A 21,200-nucleotide genomic window follows, 5' to 3' on the forward strand; every position below is an offset into this window, starting at 1 on the left:
AGACTGAGTGAGCACAGCCTGGCCATAGAGACCAGTCATCACAGGCAAACCTGACTACTCAGAGAGGACAGGCTGTGCTCGTTCTTCACCCAGGAAGAGGAAGAGACAGAACATTATTTTCTGTCAAACTGTGACAGATATTCTGACATAAGAAATATATTCTTCCCAAAATTATAAAACAACACAAAGAATTTGAAAACCTAAATGATGAAGACAAACTTAAATACATTATTGGTTAAAAACTGATGTGTGGCTTCCTTCCACAACCTGAGGGACAGCCTGTGAGAAGTATAGTATGATTATAGTATGATTATTCATATTAACCTATTCTTAATTATTATTTGTTGCAATTGCTGCTAATATGAGTATCACTATCATTATCATTGCTTCATTATATTTCCTGAGCTTTCTTATATCTCCTAGATATGGGACAGACACTTCAAAACCTTATTCCTTGACTGTCTGTTTTGCCAACGGCTTAGACTCTTAAGAATTAATTACAGTCTAGTATATTGCTCTCTTTGCCCATCGTCGCTATATGTTTACTTTGACAATGTAAGTGTTTACTTTCCATGTAAATAAAGTAATAAAATAGAGGGAGAGAGAGAGAGAGAGAGAGAGAGAGAGAGAGAGAGAGAGAGACAGAGAGAGAGAGAGAGAGAGAGAGAGAGAGAGAGAGAGAGAGAGAGAGAGACAGAGAGACAGAGAGAGAGAGACAGAGCGAGAGAGAGAGACAGAGCGAGAGAGAGAGAGAGAGAGAGAGAGAGAGCGTAAGAGCTGGACAAGCATGGGGTGTAATAAAGGCAGGAAAGACTGCCGTTGTGCTTTGAATCACAATGGAATGAAATGACAGAGGAATCGAGAGGAGATGGACGTCTCTTGGCCAGGGCTCTTGGTTTATTTTGCTTTACTGTGACATTCACCCTGTGTTTGATGTAATGGCTGGCCTGAACTCAGTCAAGGGTTAAACTAGCAGTGAGAGAGGGAGGACGGCAAGATCCATCCACAATAACACAGAGACTGTGTCCAAAATGGCAGCCTATTCTCTATATAGAGCACTTCTTTTGCACCAAATAGGGAACAGGGTGCCATTTTGAACACAGCCAGAGTCTTTTGAACAGCAGGGATGTGGTAGCAGAGTCTTTTGAACAGCAGGGATGTGGTAGCAGAGTCTTTTGAACAGCAGGGATGTGGTAGCAGAGTCTTTTGAACAGCAGGGATGTGGTAGCAGAGTCTTTTGAACAGCAGGGATGTGGTAGCAGAGTGTTTTGAACAGCAGGGATGTGGTAGCAGAGTGTTTTGAACAGCAGGGATGTGGTAGCAGAGTCTTTTGAACAGCAGGGATGTGGTAGCAGAGTGTTTTGAACAGCAGGGATGTGGTAGCAGAGTCTTTTGAACAGCAGGGATGTGGTAGCAGAGTCTTTTGAACAGCAGGGATGTGGTAGCAGAGTCTTTTGAACAGCAGGGATGTGGTAGCAGAGTGTTTTGAACAGCAGGGATGTGGTAGCAGAGTCTTTTGAACAGCAGGGATGTGGTAGCAGAGTGTTTTGAACAGCAGGGATGTGGTAGCAGAGTCTTTTGAACAGCAGGGATGTGGTAGCAGAGTCTTTTGAACAGCAGGGATGTGGTAGCAGAGTGTTTTGAACAGCAGGGATGTGGTAGCAGAGTCTTTTGAACAGCAGGGATGTGGTAGCCTCTGATTTCAGCTACAACCTTTACCTTTTCTACAACCTCACTTCTATTGCATTTGGCACCGTAAGAACCAACTTCTTCATTCATATTGTTCATGGCCCTTTTCTCTCTGAAAATATCTATTTTATGTACTGTTAAGAAAGTAGGCTACAGACTGCGTCTTTTGTGAACTACAGGCCGCCTTTATAAGTCCTAAACCTTGTTTGACTCACTCAGAAGCTATTCAGCTGAAATCCTTTTTGAATTCTGTATCAGATATGTGCAACGAAGCCTGAGTTCTGAAAAGCCCCATCTAGATTCAGCGAAAAACATTCAAAGTGAAAAGCCTATTATCCGTCATCGTCATGATGATGATGACGATGATGACGATGATTATCTACATTTGTGAATGGTCTTACCTCTGGGTTCCACACCTGGTCCGTACACCTTCACCCCGCTGGTATCCACGGCTGGGTCCACCTGCACCCGGGCAGGGAACTTGGGCACGGCATGCCCCCCGTATTTAATGGTGATAGTATACATGCCATGGAACTGTGGGATGTATGTGATAGAATAGGTCCCATCACTGTTGTTCTGAACACGCACCTCCACCTTCGACCCCGAATCGGAAATAATCTCAATGGTCAGCTCGGCCTCCCCAGCCTTGGAGCAGTCCACTACAAACGACCCTGCCTCGTTGACCTTCCCTCTCTCCAAGCCTGGCCCACTTGCTGTGACCTTACTGGGGTCAAACACAGACTGTACCATGGCCTTGAAGGGGGAGCCGGGGATGTGCTGCTCGGCAAACAGGATGTTGATGGCGTATTCGCCGGGCTCTGTGGGCAGGTAGGAGACAGAGCAGGAGCCATCGCCGTTGTCCTGGCACTCGATCTTGGCCTCGCATGGTCCCTCCACGGTCAGGCCCAGCCCGCCAGTGCCCGCACCCTTGGTGTCAATGGCGAAGGGGGCCGCCTTGCCCACCATGCCCCCCTGGAGGCCTGGGCCATAGGCACGCACCTGAGAGACAGCAGGGGGGAGAAACCATTAGACAGCTCAGATGGGGTGATTAGATCTAAAATGGGTGCTCTATGTTACAAATAAAATGGAGTATGCAATATTAAGCTCGATTGAATTTCAGTAATAGAGCCATCAGAAGTGAAGCAGTAACAGGAGTCTCATCTGAGAAATGGTTGAAAGATGACTCCATCTGACCAACATGAAAAATGCATATGTCTATGACCACAATAACTATTTCAGTTCCTTCTCTGCATGACCGGCGCATTCTAAACCCTCCCAGTAATGCTTTCCGAGAGTGATGGTGTATGGGGGGGGGGGGGGGGGGGGGGGGGGTTGGGGAATATCTGGTGAAGGGGGTCAGGTGTGCTATGTACCAACAGCCCCAGTCCCACATGGGACAGCAGTGACCTCCCTGCCTGACTCATCTAACTGTGACCAAAGGGAATCACACACACACACAAACGCACACACACGCACATGTATACGCACACATACTCGCTCTGTCTTTCTCTCTCTCACACACAAACACACATCTGCTGACGTTGGTTAATGATTGGTACTCTCTGGATGAGTCTAGGCCAAATCAAACAGCCCCCAGGTGATCAGAGTGATGAATATGTTTCATTATCACTGTATTACACTTCTACTGCTCCTGGACCTGTCTGTGTGAGAACGGGAGATGGAAAAAGGGGCAGAGAGAGAGGGGTGAGGAGATACTCACTACTAAGATAGGACACCCTGGGTTTTGAGTTAGACCCTCTCTGACAGTTGTTAACCCCATGCAGACTGGACCAATCGCTCGACAGAGCAGCACAGTGTTGTGAAATGTCTGAACATTCCTTCCAGCATAGCTCAAAGTGTAAAACCCACTAGCTTTGTCCACACAATCTTTTGGTGATCTGTATTCTACAGTGCTTACTGTACAGTACACATGTTGTGTGTGTGTGTGTGTGTGTGTGTGTGTGTGTGTGTGTGTGTGTGTGTGTGTGTGTGTGTGTGTGTGTGTGTGTGTGTGTGTGTGTGTGTGTGTGTGTGTTCGTCTCAGGTGTATCCTACCTTTGAGGGGTCAGGGGGCATCACCCCCTCCACAGTGAAGGGGCTCCCAGGCACAGGGTTCCCATCATAGCTAATGTCCAATTTGTAGGGTCCCTCCTCAGGGGGAATGTACTTCACAGTGTGCACTTCGTTGGCCGTGTCAGACTCCAGCTTGCAGGGGATTGGCCGACGAGAGGGCGAGGTGATCTTCACATCCAACTTGCCCTGGCCACCGGCGCCATGCGTGCTCACTGTGAACTCCTGATCCTTCCCAACGTCAACCTCTGTAGGTCACACACAAACACACACACACACACAAACACACACACACAGGGTATCAGGCTGGGCTATAGCCTACATTCCTATTTGGCACCAAAGTGAAAACAATAGATTTGAATTTAGCAGACTGGAATGACTAGATACCTAGGGGATCATAATTATTTTCTATATGACTATGGAGCCAAGCCATCACACAAAACAAATACTATACTGTCCTTGGTGAATCAGTCAAATAATTCCTTGGCAGTATTGAATATCACGAGGGAGGGCCAGTTGATTTGATATATTTCTTCTTAAAGGAAGTAACTGTCAGAAGAATGCCAATGTATTATCTATGGCTGTGTGTTCTGGGGAAGACAAGTGTGTTGGAGGTCATGAGGTCACACTCTTCCATGTGATGAACAGTGGTTATTTCCTGGTCAGTTTCTTAGTTACTCACTGTTGTTCAACCCCTGAACTTTGACCTTGTTGAGGTCAAGGGGCGGAGCCACAGTGATGTTGAAGGGGCTCTTGGGAATGGGGTCACCGCCATGGCAGATTGAGATAGACATGTTACCCTGAGAGAGGGAGAGACAGAGAGAGAGAGGGAGAAAGGGTGAGAGAGAGAGGGAGAGACAGAGAGGGAGGAAGAAAGTGTGAGAGAGGGAGAGCGAGAGAGAGGGAGAGATGGGGAAGAGAGAGAGAGAGATATGAGAGAGGGAGAGACAGAGGGCGATATGGTGGGGAATGAGGGAGGGAGGGAGAGAGAGAAAGAGAGAAAGAGGATATGGGAGATGGAGAGAGAGAGAGAGAGAGAGAGAGAGAGAGAGAGAGAGAGAGACAAGATGAATGAGTTGTTATTATGACATATGGACATACTGAACATATGTGCACTGCAGTGTAGCGCATGGTGTAGGAGTAGTCATGGTTACATACCTGTTGCACTGCAGTGTAGCACACGGTGTAGGAGTAGCCATGGTTACATACCTGTTGCACTGCAGTGTAGTGCACAGTGTAGGAGTAGTCATGGTTACATACCTGTTGCACTGCAGTGTAGTGCACAGTGTAGGAGTAGTCATGGTTACATACCTGTTGCACTGCAATGTAGCGCACAGTGTAGGAGTAATCATAGTTACATACATGTTGCACTGCAGTGTAGTGCACAGTGTAGGAGTAGTCATGGTTACATACCGGTTCCACTGCAGTGTAGCGCACAGTGTAGGAGTAGTCATGGTTACATACCGGTTCCACTGCAGTGTAGCGCACAGTGTAGGAGTAGTCATGGTTACATACCGGTTCCACTGCAGTGTAGCGCACAGTGTAGGAGTAGTCATGGTTACATACCTGTTGCACTGCAGTGTAGCGCACAGTGTAGGAGTAGTCATGGTTACATACCTGTTGCACTGCAGTGTAGCGCACAGTGTAGGAGTAATCATAGTTACATACATGTTGCACTGCAGTGTAGTGCACAGTGTAGGAGTAGTCATGGTTACATACCGGTTCCACTGCAGTGTAGCGCACAGTGTAGGAGTAGTCATGGTTACATACATGTTGCACTGCAATGTAGCGCACGGTGTAGGAGTAGTCATGGTTACATACCTGTTGCACTGCAGTGTAGCGCACGGTGTAGGAATAGTCATGGTTGTCAATGATCTCAAAGTCTCGAACGGCGTCCCCTTTGGCTGCTCCGGTGAAGTGCACTTCAGGCTTGGCCTTGCCCGCTCCCTTGGTGTAGATGGTGAAGTGGGTGGGCTTACCTACTTCCACTCCTAGACGTTGTCACACAGAGGGACATTCATGATCAATACAACTGATCTACTAATCAGCTGCATTAACAGTCATTATCATAGAATTAAATAAAATGCCAGAATTGGACATTGATATCCATTGTTTTGTATCTCTAAAGTCATTATTAGCGTCATAGTTTTATGTGATTTTGCTCTATTGGCCATGTTGGCGGCTTGTTGTCATGGTTACTAGAAGTCTCACCTGTCTTGTTGAGTCCGGGTCCCTCCGCCCTCACCTTGTTAGCGTCATGGGAAGGGTCCACCTTGATCCTGAAAGGGCTGATGGGTATTTCCTATGTCAAGGGTCAAAGTGGGAAGGTCATTGTCATTGTTTGGTTTCATAATAATGAAGCTAAAAATGGTGGCGTAGTTTCTCTTTCTCTCACGTGGTCAGCGAACAGCACCATGATGGTGTAGCGTCCGGGGCCAGGGGGCATGTACTTCACTGTGAACGTGTCGTTGTCGTTCTTGATGATGTCAAAGTCAATGTCTGCCTCTGCCGGACCAACCACGCCGGGTGCACACTTTATGCCGATACTGACATCCCCTGAGGAATGGGAATGGGAGTGAAGGGGTCCGGGATTAGGGAATTCAGGAAGGGGATGAACATTGGAGTGGAAAAACGCAAGTAAGATTGTTTAACATTGAGAAGGCAGATGGCAACAAACTACTCATCAGTGTTAGAACCCACTCAACAACACCCATTCAGGTTGCAAACTGTCAGCTACAACGTTGAGTAGTGAAGACCCTTCTATGTGTTGTATTTCTCTGTTGCATCTCACCTTGACCTGCCTCGCTACAGTCCACAGTGAAGTAGGTGGGCTCGTTGGCCTTCAGACCTGACTTCTCCACACCTGGACCATACACCTTCACATTCTCTGGGTGGCTGCCCTCTCCGATGGTCACCTGAGACACACACACACACACGCACGCACGCACGCACGCACACACACACACACACACACACACACACACAGCAATGACCATACATTACCAGTACTATAATGTTGTACAAAGCTGTATACTATCTTTGCAAATGCACTGACTTTGCAATAGAACGCTGTAAGTTTCATACTGTACCTGTGTACTGTATGTGTATCTAACACAGGGCTCTTCAACCCTGTTCCTGGAGAGTTACCGTCCTGTAGGATTTCGCTCCAACCCTAATCTAGCGCACCTGATTCTAATAATTAGCTGGTTGATAAACTGAATCAGGTTATTTACAACTGGGGTTGGAGTGAAAACCTACAGGAGGGTCTCTCTCCAGGAACAGGGTTGGAGAGCCCTGCTCTAACAGGTATTTGATTACAGTCTGTTAGAGTTGGGTGGTCAGTCTTACCCTGAAGGGACTGTTGGGGACGTTGACCTCTCCCCAGGTGATAATGATGGTGTGTTTGATGGGCTTGGTGGGAATGTAGACACAGAGGAAGGTGCTGTCTCCGTTCTCTGTGATCTGGATGTCTATGGGGAAGCCCTCTGCATCCTGGGCGTATATCTTCAGCTGGCCCCTGCCGGCTCCACTTGCATCAATGGTGAACTCTGCTGGTTTGTTGACAATGCAGCCAATAGGTTCCAGACCTGGGCCATAGCTCTTCACCTGCAAGGAGAAGGCATTTATAATGCTGTTATGTCATCCTTACGTAGCCTTTATGCCATTCTCTTACTGTTACGTCACTTTAATATTCTCGTTCTGCAGGCTGGCAGGCTGGTGGGGTAAATGTGAAGGGGTGGGGTCTAACCTTCTCAGGGAACACGTCATTGGCTGTGAGGAGGATGTGGGCCATAAAGGGGCTGTCCTTGATGTCCTCGTCGTCACAGATGACGTGAACAGCGTAGTCGCCAGGCTCCGTGGGCCAGTAACGTACGTCACATGACCCATCGCCCTTATCATCACACTCTATCTTAGCCTGCGACGGGCCCTCGATGGAGAAACCTGGGGATGAACAGGGACAGGGAGAGAGGTATAGGTACACATTATATAGAGGTGGGTAGAGATATAAGCTCACACACACACACAGAAATGCACACAGATACACTGGCAACAAAGAGGCAAACAGGCATAGATGGCAACAGACTAAGAAATATTGGTAGGTTGGTTTTGTTGTCGCTTGTGATAGAGGTAGAAGACAGAGAAAGAAGAGTAAATCCATCCTAATTTGTATAATAACTGTGATAAGGTGAACCATCAGGGGTCATGACCTTTTCCCTCAGCTGGCAGGTCAGACTGATCATGTGACAGGAACAGGAAGCCCTCAGGCCTTGCTCTGGTTTCCGTGACAAGTGACCCCCAAAATGTGGGCTTTAATCTCTCCAACTCTCCAACTAATAACTATTGTGTGTGTGTGTGTGTGTGTGTGTGTGTGTGTGTGTGTGTGTGTGTGTGTGTGTGTGTGTGTGTGTGTGTCTGCTTGGACATAAATTGCCTGACAGTCATGCCAGAATTTCAATAGTATAATCCTGTGTCTTTCTCTTCTAACGGCCATCAGACTTACCCAGAGTTCCCACCTCTGTGCCGATGGCCTCCACCACAAAGTCAGCTGACTTCCCCACCATGCCTGTCTCCAGGCCCGGCCCCCATGCCCTCACCTTCTGGGACCCCACGTCCTCACTCACCCCCACCTCAAACGGGCTGCAGGAAACACACACACACACACACACATGTTAATGCAGACACATACATACATAGACACACATACAGTCAGGGATGGTCTCGTCAAACAGTAATCCTTTTTAGCCCCATTGACTGTAATGTCAGTAAAATTCACGTAATTGATGTTGGGCAGCAGTGATATTTCCAGTTCCACCCCCCCCTCCCCCCAACCATTAAACTCCAAGGAATGCAGGAATGTACGCTTCATAACATGGGCCTCATCACAGGTCATTTTGGCTTCTTTAAGTTATTTCAACATCTGTCCTTCCAGGACACCACCGGAAAGCCCTTAATGGTTGAGCACATTGCCTTTGTAACTTTCATGTGGTTGTGCCCACAGCAGAATAGGGGGGAGGACAGGGTTTTACCTGCGTGGGATGGTCTGTCCGCCCCAGGTGATGGTGATGGTGTATTTGCCAGTCATGATGGGGTAGTAGTCACACTCATACACCCCGTCTCCCGCGTCACGCACCTTCACAGGCTCCTCTAGTCCCTCTGAGGGGGTCACAAACAGGTCACACAAGGGTCACACATACAGTGCCTTGCGAAAGTATTCGGCCCCCTTGAACTTTGCGTCCTTTTGCCACATTTCAGGCTTCAAACATAAAGATATAAAACTGTATTTTTTTGTGAAGAATCAACAACAAGTGGGACACAATCATGAAGTGGAACGACATTTATTGGATATTTCAAACTTATTTATTATTCAAACTTATTTCAAACTTATATTTTCAAACTTGTGCAAAATTATTCAGCCCCTTTACTTTCAGTGCAGCAAACTCTCTCCAGAAGTTCAGTGAGGATCTCTGAATGATCCAATGTTGACCTAAATGACTAATGATGATAAATACAATCCACCTGTGTGTAATCAAGTCTCCGTATAAATGCACCTGCACTGTGATAGTCTCAGAGGTCCGTCAAAAGCGCAGAGAGCATCATGAAGAACAAGGAACACACCAGGCAGGTCCGAGATACTGTTGTGAAGAAGTTTAAAGCCGGATTTGGATACAAAAATATTTCCCAAGCTTTAAACATCCCAAGGAGCACTGTGCAAGCGATAATATTGAAATGGAAGGAGTATCAGACCACTGCAAATCTACCAAGACCTGGCCGTCCCTCTAAACTTTCAGCTCATACAAGGAGAAGACTGATCAGAGATGCAGCCAAGAGGCCCATGATCACTCTGGATGAACTGCAGAGATCTACAGCTGAGGTGGGAGACTGTCCATAGGACAACAATCAGTCGTATATTGCACAAATCTGGCCTTTATGGAAGAGTGGCAAGAAGAAAGCCATTTCTTAAAGATATCCATAAAAAGTGTAGTTTAAAGTTTGCCACAAGCCACCTGGGAGACACACCACACATGTGGAAGAAGGTGCTCTGGTCAGATGAAACCAAAATTGAACTTTTTGGCAACAATGCAAAACGTTATGTTTGGCGTAAAAGCAACACAGCTGAACACACCATCCCCACTGTCAAACATGGTGGTGGCAGCATCATGGTTTGGGCCTGCTTTTCTTCAGCAGGGACAGGGAAGATGGTTAAAATTGATGAGAAGATGGATGGAGCCAAATACAGGACCATTCTGGAAGAAAACCTGATGGAGTCTGCAAAAGACCTGAGACTGGGACGGAGATTTGTCTTCCAACAAGACAATGATCCAAAACATAAAGCAAAATCTACAATGGAATGGTTCAAAAATAAACATATCCAGGTGTTAGAATGGCCAAATCAAAGTCCAGACCTGAATCCAATCAAGAATCTGTGGAAAGAACTGAAAACTGCTGTTCACAAATGCTCTCCATCCAACCTCACTGAGCTCGAGCTGTTTTGCAAGGAGGAATGGGAAAAAATGTCAGTCTCTCGATGTGCAAAACTGATAGAGACATACCCCAAGCGACTTACAGCTGTAATCGCAGCAAAAGGTGGCGCTACAAAGTAGCTGGCTGAATAATTTTGCACGCCCAATTTTTCAGTTTTTGAGTTGTTAAAAAAGTTTGAAATATCCAATAAATGTCGTTCCACTTCATGATTGTGTCCCACTTGTTGTTGATTCTTCACAAAAAAATACAGTTTTATATCTTTATGTTTGAAGCCTGAAATGTGGCAAAAGGTCGCAAAGTTCAAGGGGGCCGAATACTTTCGCAAGGCACTGTAGCAGCTCAGAGGTCAAAGGCTAGCCAGAGCATACAGTAGCTTTCCTATCACAACTAGACCATTGAAAAGCATTACATTTCATGAAGAGTATTTATGCCCCTATGAAACCAGTAAATGAATGTGGTGGCAAGTCATAAACAATACAAAATACTACACTCATATCCACACACTCACTTGGCCCCTTGACGGTGACCTTGAGCTCTCCGCTGCCGGCTCCCTTGGTGTACACCTTGAAGTCGGCCACCTCTTTCACCCTCACCCCCTTAGGCTGGAGACCTCTCCCTGAGGCCCGGCACATGTTGGGGTTGCTGGCTGTGGGACCACCGAGGGGTAACGTGGTTAGACAAGAAGACAAGAGGATACACACTCACACACACAGGCTGCGGCAGAGGTTGGCTGTTAGTTAGTCGGTTGAATGGTGGTGCATGAAGCACAGTCTGCATGGGCTACAGTCTGCATGGGCTACAGTCTGCATGGGCTACCAGGGAAGAAGCAACAGGAGAGATGGACATTGAACAGGAGTTATAAACCTGCAGAACAGCTAGACAGAGAACAAACACGGGTTACTGTAAGACACTGGGCTTGAATGGATGAGTCAAAATGAAAACAATAAGACATGTTGAAATCATTTCTATGGGCTTGAATACAATGATGTTACACGGTGAACCTCTAGTTAGATGGCAAAACATTCCAAGGAAAAATAGCTAGCATAACTATGCTAACATCTTGAGTTATGATGCTGCAGGCTTTCAATTAGCTAATTACCAGTGCTGTAATAGGACTGGAAAAATGCCTTGGCCACAGAAAACATTACAGCAATTTTGTGAAATTAGGAAGAAATAACCAGCTAACTCTCCCAATTCATCATAATTTTATTTTAGAGATGTTTAGAGACAAGTTTAGAGATGACCAAAAGAAAAATATGGAAAACAACTTAATAAAATAACTGAATGAAAAGTTAAATAGATTTATGGAAAACCTCTTGATAGAGAGGCTTATTAAAGTGGGTTATGAAGACAAACAATGTTATTGTTTTGTTATCTTATGAAAAAGATTTAAGAAATGTCAGGTTAACATTAAGCTACAAATGGAGGAGCATTTGCATGTTCAGTGTTAGTCAGAAAATGTAAAGTTGTAAATGGCTGACTGAACACAGAGCGATTGCTTTGGTCTGGAGGGGGATGAAAATGAGGATGACAAGTAGACAGTGTAATGAGGTATGTAAGACTCACACACGTCTGGACGGTCACGCTGACGTTCGCTCTCGTCCAATGAATCAAAGGTCAAAAGTTAAGACAATCGATTTTCGTTTGACTTGAACAGGATTGTTTGTTTCTGGGTTATCAAAAGGTGAATTGGGAAACTATCACAAAAAAACTGTGTTATGGTACACTATGATGCTGTTGTTTTGTTAAAATCAATTTTTGTTAATTCATGGGTGTTGTTACTCATTAGTTCTGTTCTAAATCATCAAGTCAATTTAACGTCACACGTGGAAGAAATCAAATCACGTGTTACAGGATATTAAGCCAAAGTGAGCTACAAACTGGATAGAAATGAATGTGTGTGGGATTATTTGATCACTTTTTTGATATGCGGTATTCAAAGATTATTGCAATAAGACAATGTTGGAAGACCAATGTACTTCTATTTTTGAAGAAGGTGATGTACTGTAAGTGTGTGACCTCTGTGTGTTGAAGAACTTCTGAGCGTCTGTAAAGGTGACCGTCCAAAACCAGCCAACCACATGGATGGATGGTGCTACCTCTGTTGTTAAAATGAGGAGGAACTGCATTTCTTTCTCCCATTCACTCTCTTCCTTTTCTTTCATTCTTGCATTCTCTCTCCCTCATCCTTTCATTTCTTCTTTCAGTTACAAACTCACTCATTCCCTCTCATTCTCTCTCTTTGGAAGCTGGCTGGTTTGAAGGGGGGGGTGAAGCCACAGAGGGCTAAGCGCCAGCACATGCCATCAAGCTGGGGACCCCTGGTGCAGTGCATCACGGGGGTTGGGGGTATAGTTTTGAGTTTAGGGGGGACCAGGCTGGCGCAGGCAGGCTCCAGTCTCTCCTCCACGGGCAGGCCTGTACTAACTTGGTCGCCTGGGTTTGGGCGGTGTTGGGGGGGGCACTCTCTTGGCCTTGTCTGTGGGTGGGGTGCGTATGGACTGGGGCACTATCTGCACCGGAGAGCCAGGGGGCAGGGCGCTCGGTGGAGCTGCATGGAGGAACAACAACAACATGACACACACGCAGGAACAGGACAGGTCACTCTGGAGAACCACCAGAACCCACACCTTAGAACCCTGCTGCTCCAACACTCAGAAGCCATCCAGAGTCCTCCCACAAACCAAGGGTTCACCAACCCTAACCCAACAATTTTCAGAATAACCCAAAAGACTTCAGACCATGTTGGGGGCCTGTCTGTTATCCTCTTGAAGCTAGGGGGCAGTATTTTTATGTTTGGAAAAATAACGTTCCCAAAGTAAACGGCCTATTTCTCAGGACCAGATGCTAGAATATGCATATAATTGACAGATTAGGATAGAAAACACTCTAAAATTTCAAAAACTGTACAAATATTTTCTGTGAGTATAACAGAACTGACATTGCAGGCGAAACCCTGAAAAAATCAAACCAGGAAGTGGCTTCTATTTAAAACTCCATGTTCCGTACCCTCCCATTGCTCCATTTTTGTTCTGCATGGTCGTGACCGCTCTTTCCGGTGGATTCCTGGGCATAACACACCAAACTAACGGAGGTATTTGGATATAAAAAAAATCTTCATGGAACAAAAGGAACATTTGTTGTCTAACTGGGAGTCTCGTGAGTGAAAACATCCGAAGATCATGAAAGGTAAACAATTCATTTGATTGCTTTTCTGATTTTCGTGACCAAGTTACCTGATGCTAAGTGTACTTATTGTTTTGTCGAGTGATCGATAAACTTACACAAACGCTTGTATTGCTTTCGCTGTAAAGCATAATTTAAAAATCTGAGACGACAGGTGGATTAACAAAAGGCTAAACTGTGTTTTGCATTGTTGCACTTGTGATTTCATGAATATGAATATTTTCTAGTAATATTATTTGACTGTGGCGCTATGCTATTCAGCGTTGCTGATGACAATTATCCCGGATCCGGTATGGGTGGTTCAGAGAGTTAAGGCAGGTTATCACTGTCTGTTATGGAGATCAAATGTTTAGTAGTGAGGTCAGTCTAGGCATTAAAACTCAATATTACTCAGATTAGAAAGAGAGAGAGGGAGTCAGATAGTGGATTACTATAAAAAATCAGTACGATCAATAAAATCTGTGTTTGTGTGTTTGTGTGTGTGTGTGTGTGTGTGTGTGTGTGTGTGTGTGTGTGTGTGTGTGTGTGTGTGTGTGCATGCATAAGTGCTTGCGTGCGTGTGTGTGTGTGTGTGTGTGTGTGTGTGTGTGTGCGTGCGCAAAGGCATGTGTGTGTGTGTTACCCTCTGAGATGTGGACAGTGAAAGGGCTTCTGGGTATCTGCTGCCCAGCAAACGTCACGTAGATAACGTGAGGCCCCTTCAGGATAGGGCAATAGGTACAACGGAAAATACTGTCCCCCTTGTTTTCCAGAATGATCTCCACGGTGTCTCTTCTGCCCTGGGAGTCCACAATGATCACACCCACGTCTCCAGCACCGGCACCTGAGAACAAAAAGAGATGTGCTAACACCTTCTACTGTGTGTTCAGGGGACAGAAATGGACGTAACACTGGAGGACGGTAGAGAGAACAAATACATACATGTACTTTGTCATCATGATTGAAGGAATAAATATCAGCTAATATTGCAAAGCTAATGATCACTCTAAAAGAATCCTTAGATTTACTTACAACCCTATTGATGAAACTAGGGGATTTCAATAGGGAAGGTAGATAGATTATCTACTTCCATACCATGAACATGGTCCTCCACAGATGTGTAAGCATGTGCTACCTGCTGTGTAGATGTCGAAGTAGGTAGGCTTGTTAGCCACGTTGCCTACAGGCTCCAGTCCTGGTCCTCTGGCCTGCACCTTGTTGGGGTCTCCCATGGCCTTGGACACACTCACCACGAAGGGACTCCTGTCTATGTCCTGCCCAGCGAACATCACCTTCACCTGGGGAAAAGAACACGCATAGACCCCTGTTAGGCCACTTGAGGAAATCCCATACTACTGAAGTTTATAAACTAAAATTCAAAATATTTAAGTACAGTGCCTTGCGAAAGTATTCGGCCCCCTTGAACTTTGCGACCTTTTGCCACATTTCAGGCTTCAAACATAAAGATATAAAACTGTATTTTTTGTGTGAAGAATCAACAACAAGTGGGACACAATCATGAAGTGGAACGACATTTATTGGATATTTCTAACTTTTTTAACAAATCAAAAACTGAAAAATTGGCCGTGCAAAATTATTCAGCCCCTTTTCTTTCAGTGCAGCAAACTCTCTCCAGAAGTTCAGTGAGGATCTCTGAATGATCCAATGTTGACCTAAATGACTAATGTTGATAAATACAATCCACCTGTGTGTAATCAAATCTCCGTATAAATGCACCTGCACTGTGATAGTCTCAGAGGTCCGTCAAAAGCGCAGAGAGCGTCATGAAGAACAAGGAACACATCAGGCAGGTCCGAGATACTGTTGTGAAGAAGTTTAAAGCCGGATTTGGATACAAAAAGATTTCCCAAGCTTTAAACATCCCAAGGAGCACTGTGCAAGCGATAATATTGAAATAGAAGGAGTATCAGACCACTGCAAATCTACCAAGACCTGGCCGTCCCTCTAAACTTTCAGCTCATACAAGAAGAAGACTGATCAGAGATGCAGCCAAGAGGCCCATGATCACTCTGGATGAACTGCAGAGATCTACAGCTGAGGTGGGAGACTCTGTCCATAGGACAACAATCAGTCGTATATTGCACAAATCTGGCCTTTATGGAAGAGTGGCAAGAAGAAAGCCATTTCTTAAAGATATCCATAAAAAGTGTTGTTTAAAGTTTGCCACAAGCCACCTGGGAGACACACCAAACATGTGGAAGAAGGTGCTCTGGTCAGATGAAACCAAAATTGAACTTTTTGGCAACAATGCAAAACGTTATGTTTGGCGTAAAAGCAACACAGCTGAACACACCATCCCCACTGTCAAACATGGTGGTGGCAGCATCATGGTTTGGGCCTGCTTTTCTTCAGCAGGGACAGGGAAGATGGTTAAAATTGATGGGAAGATGGATGGAGCCAAATACAGGACCATTCTGGAAAAAAACCTGATGGAGTCTGCAAAAGACCTGAGACTGGGACGGAGATGTGTCTTCCAACAAGACAATGATCCAAAACATAAAGCAAAATCTACAATGGAATGGTTCAAAAATAAACATATCCAGGTGTTAGAATGGCCAAGTCAAAGTCCAGACCTGAATCCAATCGAGAATCTGTGGAAAGAACTGAAAACTGCTGTTCACAAATGCTCTCCATCCAACCTCACTGAGCTCGAGCTGTTTTGGAAGGAGGAATGGGAAAAAATTTCAGTCTCTCGATGTGCAAAACTGATAGAGACATACCCCAAGCGACTTACAGCTGTAATCGCAGCAAAAGGTGGCGCTACAAAGTAGCTGGCTGAATAATTTTGCACGCCCAATTTTTCAGTTTTTGATTTGTTAAAAAAGTTAGAAATATCCAATAAATGTCGTTCCACTTCATGATTGTGTCCCACTTGTTGTTGATTCTTCACAAAAAAATACAGTTTTATATCTTTATGTTTGAAGCCTGAAATGTGGAAAAACGGTCGCAAAGTTCAAGGGGGCCGAATACTTTCGCAAGGCACTGTATGTATATACAGGTACTGTAAGTGCGTTACCTTGTGAAGGCCCTCCACTTTGGGCAGGTAGATGACAGAGTACGTCCTGTTCTTGTCATTGTTGGGGATCACTCTGGCCTGGAACAGAAAGAGAGGGGTGAGACGGGAGAAAAGGAGAGAGAACAGCAAATTGGGCAAATTAACAGCATCTTCAGGATTGAGGAGTAAGGGATTGAGGAGTTATGGGTTAATGTGAGTGAGAGTGCCCCACCTCCTCTGTGTGTCCTTCTGAGTCCTCCACATAGACCAGCACCTCCCCTAGCCCCGCCTCCACTGTCTCCACGATGAACTCAGCCGGCTTCAGCACCATGTTACCTCTGGGATCAATACCTGACGGGGGAAAGGATGGAGATGTAAGAGCCCTCTGTCACTTATTCTGTGCTGACAGATGTAAACAGGATGAAACACCTTCCTTTCCAACAATAATTCTTGCACCTAATATACAGTATAAACATACAGAATAAACAGAAGGCCTTTGGGCGATTGTTAAGGAAGTCTGTTTTTTACCTATGTTTTATTTGTTTTGTTATTTTTTATTGCAAACACCATGACAGTCGTGAAGCAGGTGGGACAAAACCAATTCGCCCTCAGGAGACTGAAAAGATTTGGAATGGGTCCTCAGATCCTCAAAAGGTTCTACAGCTGCACCATCAAGAGCATCCTGACTGGTTCCATCATGCCTGGTATGGCAACTGCTCGGCCTCCGACCACAAGGCACTACAGAGGGTAGTGCATACGGCCCAGTACATCACTGGGGCCAAGCTTCCTGCCATCCAGGACCTCTTTACCAATCGGTGTTTAGAGGACGGTCCTAAAAAATGTCGAAGACTCCCGCCAAGCTAGTCATAGACTGTTCTCGCTGCTACCACACGGCAAGCGGTACCGGAGCGCCAAGTCTAGGTCCAAGAGGCTTCCAAACAGCTTCTACCCCCAAGCCATAAGACTCCTGAATATCTAGTCAAATGGCTACTATCTCAACTATTATGTTTTCACTACTCCTCTTTAATAACATGTTACTTTTATCTCTTATTCTTATCTGTATTTTTTTTAAACCTCTGTCGGGCTCGTAAGTAAGCATTTCACTGTAAGGTGTATTTCGGCGCATTTGACTAATACAATTTGATTAGATTTTATTGACCATTTCAATTTATACGTTTATTAAACATATAGGCTGCCACCCAAACGAAGGGGGAAAAATGTAAGAAATACATACAGAGTTTAAGTTAGAATACATTCCGTATCAGGATAAGAAAAGAAAAACAAGAGGGCTTCCACCCCCATCCTCCCATTCCATTCCCCCAACCCCACCCAGCCAACATGTCTCAATTCAACCCCGGGTCCATAGTGTACAAGAGAAAGTAGTGCACTGTGTTTTCTGTCAATATACCTGGTAAAATAATTGTTAATTAACAACTCTAAGGGGGCCCTATAAAATCTGTGATTTTTTCCCCAAATTATGTTTTATATTTTTCCAGATTGTTTTCTCAGTTGAATTTTTCCTTGATTCACTCTCAAAATTACAAACTTTCATAGAGAAACAACGAAATTGGATGTTCTGAGTCCATATCGATGGTTAAATTACATTAGAAGGCCATTTGTTTTGGTCTGGAAGAAAAGTAAAAGTGAGTGCGATTCCCCTTTAATTGTGCATCTGGCTCTTTATTTGTGCATCTGGCCCTTTAATGGTGCATTTAGCGAGTGAGGAATGTGCCGTCGAATGTGCCGGTCTAGCGATGGTTCTGTACCGCTGCTGCTCATTTCATGGCAAAGTTATTGTTATTATTGTCTTTGTATTCTTTAGAGGGTGGATCAGCTTTTATATTGCTAATAGATTGTGGCTTCTATCAATGTAGTTGTCTGCATCATTTACAATGATTACATTTATCATTTTTTCCATTTGCATGGAAAAGTTTGAAAATAACAAATAATAGATACAAATTATATATTTACGCATGATATACTTCTGCCAGCTAAGCTTACTTTGTAGTGCACATTTAACTGAGATGGCTTTGGAGTATTTCTGTCAACCCACAAGACGGTTATCGCATCAACTGGCCACACACGGAGAGATAGACACAAACATGCTCACCACACAGACAGATAGGGGCAATATTGCTGGAAATGAATTGGCAGATAGTGGTAGGTTTGGCTTTTTAATGCCAATAGTGGCTAACCAGGGATAATGTCAATGTTGAGCAATGTTGTTCATTAACTATCACCATTCATTCTCGCTGTCAATAATAACTGTATGCACTGGCGGTTAGGAGAGAGTGAGGTGATTATCATCTAAGAGACCACATCTTCTTGGCGGCAGTGCTGCCTGCCAGTAGTAATCATCTCTGATTGATTGAGAGATTCAAGGAGCTATCATCGTTATGTAACATAATAGACGCAAAGCATTGGATATTCACGTTCATGCACTTCAAAATTAATTTTGTAACTTTGCCCAGAAGCATTTACCTACAGGACACTCCCACATCATATGGAGGAATGTGTCTACCTGATTTAGAGGACACAGTGAACAGTTGGGAGTTGGGGCCAATTTCCCTGGTGTTAAATACAGTCTGTGAATAAACTTAAAATGTGTAAATTGATGGTTTGGATTATGGGATGCCAAGGTCATATTTTTCCATATTCTGTTCCAGTTAAAGGGTTGTTCAGAATCACTTAGATCTGTGGACCATATTTTTGAATGACGAGCTCAGAATATGAGCTTTGCAATAGTTGTTTATATATTATAGATTTCAGTCCTGTCGGGAGCCCAGATTATTTATTTATAGATAAAGAAGTTAAAGAAGTCTTTGAAGGAAATCAGTTGTTCCTAGTCTCTCTCTCTCACCTGGTCCGTAGGCCTTGGCCTTCTTAGGGTGCAGAGTCTTGGAGCGCAGCGGGGCGCCAGGCTTCAGCTTGGATTTGGGAAACTGGGACAGGTAGGTCATCACCGAGTGCTCGTCCACATTGGGATCCACTATTTCCTCAGGGGCTATCACCTACAGAGAGGGAGAAGACAATAGACGGTGCACAGGGTCAAAGGTTATCATCACATCCTGTTTTTCTATGGATATACTCACAAGATACACGTCTCTAACAATGGGAGTCGTTGTCCACAAAGCGGCACGGTGGGCCGTCTAACTCCAGCCTATCCTTAATTTTGGATTGGTGGAGACATCTCATTATTGTAATGCTTTTCTGAATATTAGATGAGGATTGTTGACTTCAACAACCTGTATTCAATGGAGAGAGAGGCTATGCTACTAGCCTCATGCCATGAATATGTCATGTTTCCTACTTATATTAGTACACTCAAAACAACTTAAGAATTACGAAACTTCTATTTGATCAAATACATTTTTTTGTTGACAAAATGTAACACTCTCTCATTGACCTCCATACAAAAACTCCTTGATTGGTGGGCGAAACAATGAAAAAACGCAAGGAGACAGATTTTCCACTAAGTTGGACCTCTCTTCCTCTTCCTCTCTGTACACAATCAAAGCCTGATTTAATAAGAAGAGGGGGACAGGAAGATGTGCCACACACACAGGGGTCAAAGGTTATCACATCACTTCCTGTTTCTCCGAACACATACTCAAAGCATGATTTAATAATGTTATAATAAATATTGTATTAATAACTACTAACCCGAGGATAAAGAACTTACTTCAATTGAAAACACAGCAAAGAAAGACATAAAATAGACATAGAGCCTCATGGCTCTCTCTCTGCCTGTAAAGTTGATGTAAAACAACAGGCTGGTGAAAAGACCGAGAAAACCAGGGCAGTGGAATCAAAAACAGCAGCTCTGGTGGAATTAAAGGCTGATTGTATTGTCCAACATCACAATGTGTTTTCCTTATGATCGCAGTGGAAAGAGGATGAGGAGAGGGGGAATAGAAAAGCGAGAAATGCCACCAGGAAATCATGTTGGATTGGTTTAATGTTTTATTGAGAAAGAAAGTTCCCCTATGTGGAGCTAGAGTGAGCTACAGAAGTGAGGTTTGAGTAGAGAGAAAGAGGGAAAGGAGAGAGGGAGAGAAGAAAAGAGAGAGCAGGGGGAGAGGGGGAGGAGAAAGCAGAGGGAGAAGGGGAAGGAGAGAGCAGGACAATGAGAGCAAGTGAGGAAAAGAGATGGAATTGATATAGAGAAAGAAAGAGAGGGGGGAAAAGGGGGGAGATGTAAGGAAAAATATAAATATTAAAGAGAGAGAGAGAGAGAGAGAGAGGGGGAGGGGGAGAGAGAGAGAGAGAGAGAGAGAGGAGAGAGAGAGAGAGAGAGACAGAGACAGAGACAGAGAGAGAAGTCAGGTTCTGCAGCAGCTGTTAGGCACACGAAATGTCTGTGTTTTAAACAGCTCCCTGGACAATGGAGTCCATAATTATACACAACATGGGGACTTACAGGTGGAAACACACACACGTTCACATACTCTCACACACATATGCTAATTTACGACCTACATACCCACAGGGTGTGTGGCTCTGAGAGGAAACAGGCTGTACATGCTAAAGGCATACCTGTACATACATACACACACAGACTCTTACTATAGGTATTCTACTCCCAATGTATAATGCTGAAATCATACTGACATTTTCAAGAGCTCTTAAACCATGTCCCATGGTCAGAAGAAATAATGAGTTTGGCCAAATGAAGCCAGTCAAAATGACTTCAGGACTTTCCCAACCTTGTTAAAGGGTCTGTCAATAAGTTCTCTGTTTTCAGACGGAGAATGTCATCCCACATCCCATTGTGTCA

The 21,200-nt window shown here is 44.7% G+C and overlaps 1 protein-coding gene across 11 annotated transcripts in view; it reads right to left on the bottom strand.

Annotated features, from left to right (window-relative positions):
• Window positions 1-21,200, bottom strand: part of LOC110490751 (filamin-C) — a 76,535-nt gene that overhangs the window by 18,666 nt on the left and 36,669 nt on the right. For 6 of the 11 annotated variants that reach the window (XM_036944650.2, XM_090200451.1, XM_036944645.2 and 3 more), the window contains exons 4-21: window positions 19,284-19,434; window positions 16,656-16,774; window positions 16,445-16,522; window positions 14,543-14,705; window positions 14,051-14,251; window positions 12,671-12,793; window positions 10,751-10,888; window positions 8,787-8,913; window positions 8,261-8,397; window positions 7,508-7,701; window positions 7,108-7,365; window positions 6,551-6,674; window positions 6,155-6,315; window positions 5,971-6,061; window positions 5,581-5,750; window positions 4,442-4,559; window positions 3,745-4,007; window positions 2,091-2,688 (exon numbers count right to left, since the gene is read on the bottom strand). In XM_036944650.2, coding sequence (XP_036800545.2) covers window positions 2,091-2,688; window positions 3,745-4,007; window positions 4,442-4,559; window positions 5,581-5,750; window positions 5,971-6,061; window positions 6,155-6,315; window positions 6,551-6,674; window positions 7,108-7,365; window positions 7,508-7,701; window positions 8,261-8,397; window positions 8,787-8,913; window positions 10,751-10,888; window positions 12,671-12,793; window positions 14,051-14,251; window positions 14,543-14,705; window positions 16,445-16,522; window positions 16,656-16,774; window positions 19,284-19,434 — 3,214 coding nt within the window. Of the gene's footprint in view, window positions 1-2,090; window positions 2,689-3,744; window positions 4,008-4,441; window positions 4,560-5,580; window positions 5,751-5,970; window positions 6,062-6,154; window positions 6,316-6,550; window positions 6,675-7,107; window positions 7,366-7,507; window positions 7,702-8,260; window positions 8,398-8,786; window positions 8,914-10,750; window positions 10,889-11,808; window positions 12,794-14,050; window positions 14,252-14,542; window positions 14,706-16,444; window positions 16,523-16,655; window positions 16,775-19,283; window positions 19,435-21,200 lie in introns of those variants that run through there. The other 5 variants (XM_036944648.2, XM_036944647.2, XM_036944646.2 and 2 more) reach the window with 2 other exon arrangements.

Source organism: Oncorhynchus mykiss, chromosome 15 (genome assembly GCF_057628025.1).
Source record: "Oncorhynchus mykiss isolate SJ-2025 chromosome 15, ASM5762802v1, whole genome shotgun sequence".
Taxonomy (NCBI): domain Eukaryota; kingdom Metazoa; phylum Chordata; class Actinopteri; order Salmoniformes; family Salmonidae; genus Oncorhynchus; species Oncorhynchus mykiss.